The sequence below is a fragment of the Nestor notabilis genome, unplaced genomic scaffold (genome assembly GCF_000696875.1).
Source record: "Nestor notabilis isolate BGI_N333 unplaced genomic scaffold, ASM69687v1 scaffold13182, whole genome shotgun sequence".
Lineage (NCBI taxonomy): Eukaryota > Metazoa > Chordata > Aves > Psittaciformes > Psittacidae > Nestor > Nestor notabilis.
In genome coordinates this window covers 110,727-112,303 of record NW_009917984.1, presented here as the reverse complement: position 1 = coordinate 112,303, position 1,577 = coordinate 110,727, and the positions used below count along the sequence as shown (strand labels likewise).

At 48.5% G+C, this 1,577-nt stretch overlaps 1 protein-coding gene across 1 annotated transcript in view; it reads left to right on the top strand.

Moving 5' to 3' along the window:
- The first annotated feature begins 1,253 nt into the window (after positions 1-1,253).
- Positions 1,254-1,577, top strand: part of BCL2 (B-cell CLL/lymphoma 2) — a 90,651-nt gene continuing 90,327 nt past the window's right edge. The window contains exon 1 of the mRNA XM_010009499.1: positions 1,254-1,575. Coding sequence (XP_010007801.1) covers positions 1,254-1,575 — 322 coding nt within the window. The remainder of the gene's footprint in view (positions 1,576-1,577) is intronic.

Genomic DNA, 1,577 nt, shown 5'->3' with positions numbered 1-1,577 from the left:
GGTCCCCATCGGCACCGGTCACACCGCACACGCGGCCCGTCCGCGCCCCTCCTCGGCAGCGCCAGGGGCTCTTCCTCCTCCGGTACAAAGCTGCTCGCTCGGGAAATGGCACTTCGCCCCGGAGCCACAGTCAAAAGCAATTTTCCTCCTTTATTTTCATTTTTCTTTTCTTTTCTTTTTTTTAAACGCTCTTTCTTGTGAAAAAGAATTAATTTCCTAAATACATACAAATATTTTTTTTTTTGTAATTTTTTTTTTTTTGGTGCGTGCGTGCGTGTGTGTGGAAGCACCGGGCTCTCCTGCGATCGGTGTCTGAATGAAACTACGTAAATGCATATGTCTGTACGCTGCACTGGAGGGAAAAACGGAGCACTTCTGCACGAGCTTGGATTCAAATGTGGTTCATCTGGTCTCCAGGATTTTCCGTCTGTTTGGGGTTGTTCGCCGTCCCGGGCTGCGAGGCGGGATTTTCTGAGCTTTGACACATCTTTGGACATGGCTGTTAAACAGGAGTCTGGGAAAAAACATTTGAAATCCTAGAGAGAGATATTTTTTTGTGTCCCTTTCCCATCCCCTCGGTGACTTGAAGCATCAGAGCGGCCAGAACTTAACGTTTCTGAAGACTTGCGATGTTTGGGTTTTGTTGTTGCTATTTTTTTTCCTAGAGGAAACATGACAGAGGAACATATTTATAGTCCAAGTAAGTACTTTACAGAGGAAATTTAGTTTGTGTAACTTAACAAAAAGCAGTGTTGAGGTTTCTAGCCTAAAGTGCATTGGATTAACGTCCATCCGAGGCTGTTAAGCAAATCGTATTGAATTGCAGCTTTTACGGTGTGTGTTCGTCCGCTCCTTCGTGTCCGTGGTAGTTCAGCACCTAGGGGAGAATGCACCTGATCTTGAGTCCGTGTAATACACTTTAAAGATGTATTTCAACACCGAGGAGAAAATGGTCCTAAAGTAAATTTATGATAAGTAGTAAATGTGCACCTGGAAGTAAAGTATTTACAGCATTTTAATCCCTATTTATACCGTGCATCTCAAACCGAGGAGGAAACACTGAGAAGACAAAAGTACCTCCAAGAACTCCCCCACACCACCATGAATGAAACCGTATCCGATACAGTAACTGGATTATAATTCTTTTTTTTGGTGTTATTAATTTTATTATTATTGGCTGCTTTACTTTTTTGGGTTCATCCTGCTCCTCTTCTTCCTCTCTCCCTCCCTCTTGCTGCTTCCTCTTGGGAATTATGGCTCATCCGGGGAGAAGAGGCTACGATAACCGGGAGATAGTGCTGAAGTACATCCACTATAAACTCTCACAGAGGGGATACGACTGGGCTGCCGGCGAGGACAGGGCACCCCTGCCTGCGGGTCTCTCTCCTCCTGCTGCTGCTGCTGCGGTTGCTGCTGCTGCTGGGACTTCCTCTGATCACACTGGGCTGGTGTCTCCGCACCCCGAGCCCCCTGGCTCGGCTGCTGCTAGCCACGTGCCCCTGGCCGAGGGGCTGCGCCCCGCGCCCCAGGTCGTCCACCTCACCCTGCGCCAGGCGGGGGGCGAGGTCTCCCGCCGC